Source organism: Trachymyrmex cornetzi, unplaced genomic scaffold (genome assembly GCF_001594075.2).
Source record: "Trachymyrmex cornetzi isolate Tcor2-1 unplaced genomic scaffold, Tcor1.1 scaffold246, whole genome shotgun sequence".
Classification (NCBI taxonomy): Eukaryota; Metazoa; Arthropoda; class Insecta; order Hymenoptera; family Formicidae; genus Trachymyrmex; species Trachymyrmex cornetzi.
In genome coordinates, this window is record NW_017297123.1 from 277,770 (window position 1) to 279,428 (window position 1,659).

At 30.6% G+C, this 1,659-nt stretch overlaps 1 protein-coding gene across 2 annotated transcripts in view; it reads left to right on the forward strand.

The window, feature by feature from the left end:
• The window catches only part of Marf (Mitochondrial assembly regulatory factor), a 249,086-nt gene that overhangs the window by 104,886 nt on the left and 142,541 nt on the right, over positions 1–1,659 (forward strand). The window contains exon 3 of one of the 2 annotated variants that reach the window (XM_018507698.1): positions 468–488. The exons of the other annotated variant lie outside the window; for it this stretch is intronic. Coding sequence (XP_018363200.1) covers positions 468–488 — 21 coding nt within the window. The remainder of the gene's footprint in view (positions 1–467; positions 489–1,659) is intronic. 2 annotated transcript variants of the gene reach the window in all.

The window sequence follows — 1,659 nt, forward strand, 5'->3', positions numbered from 1 at the left end:
TGAGACTAGAGAAGCCTGTAGGCTGTGATTGTTGGTCGTCGATTTAGAAAAAAGTAACGGAAAAGTAACGAAAAGTTACTTTCTCAAGTAACGGTAACGTAACGAGTTACTTTTAAAAATCGGTAACTAGTAATGGTAACTTGTTACTTTTTCTACTCGGTAACGAGTAACTGTAACTTGTTACTTTTAAAAAGTAACTTTCCATTCCCTGGTACTATGTTATATTAGATATGAAAAACTGCCTTGATCGAATATGGTATTTTTTGTGTGTTAAATCTCATCGTTCGATTTTCACTTAATAATATAATATTAAATTTTTGTATTACGAACGTAATATTAGATAGTTTATATTTATACATATTTTTTTTATATACATACATTTTATAAATAAAGATATTTAATCAGAAATTAATTTTTATAATAAAATCATAATCTAAATGAATTTTGTAATATTCTTTATCCTTTAGCTGGTCAAAGAACAAAAAGAGGTAAGTTTATTTATGTCATGGAAATTTCTATTTATTTACAAATGATACTTATATACCTACAATATATTAAATCTACTTTAAATGATTCATAATTTATGTCAGATTATAGGATAAAATATTTATACTGTTATTGCAGTATCGGTATTTTAATATAGATTTTACATATATTTTACACCTCTCCGATTTTTAAAAACGTTTATATATTACACATCATAAAATTATACATAAAGTTCTATTATATTGCCATACAGTTTTAAAATTTGTATGTGTATATATACCAAATGTTCAAAATGAAGTGTTACAAATGTTTTATCTCAAAAACACGGTATTATTGAGAAAAATTGTTTAAACGAAAGTTGTCTGATTTCAAGGCATAAATATTGTGACGTTTATTATTTTTTATTTGATGGAAAATTTCAAGGTTATTTCAGGATTAACTTGGGTAATTATTGCAGTTAATTACTTCGACCTTGACATATATCATGGCCCTGAGTGATCCTTGGAAGATTTTAACTCGCATTCGTTGCTCGTTAAAATGTTATTAACAAAATAAGTTTTATACAAAATTCTCTCCATCCTCTCTGCTTATAGGAATTAATGACTTTCTACGTGAAGTGAGATCCACCCCACTTTCCCCCTGCCTAGGGACGTACGACTTTCGATGCAAACCGATGTCCATCTCACAATCAGATAAGGATTGCGTTAGTTTAAATCAGGGTGGGGGTGCAGTAAGAGGGGCTCCGCCTTTCTAGAATTGGTCAAATTCAAGTGGTGCTGGAGTAAACTTTGGTTACCTCGTGTGAAAATTATTATCGTTAGATTTACGGATAAATTTTAACGAAAGGGGAGTCATTTTAAACGAACTTGATCTTGACATATGTTGCTAAGGTTATCAGCCTGAGTGACCCCCAAAAAATGTTAGTGGAAGTCAATACTCGTTAAAAAGTTATTAACAAAAAAAATTTTTTAATGTTTTATTTCTGTAACGTTAAGAACTGTAATGTTAAAAACTATCCCACATCCTTCCCATATTTCGTTATGACTTTCCCCTCGATGCAAGATTCACCCCATAACCTCCTCACCTTAAGGGGATGCTGGAGCGACGGTCGAAGTTAATCAAGGTCGATATTACAGGTTTTCATTTCCAATGTATAAGATGCTTACGCCCTCT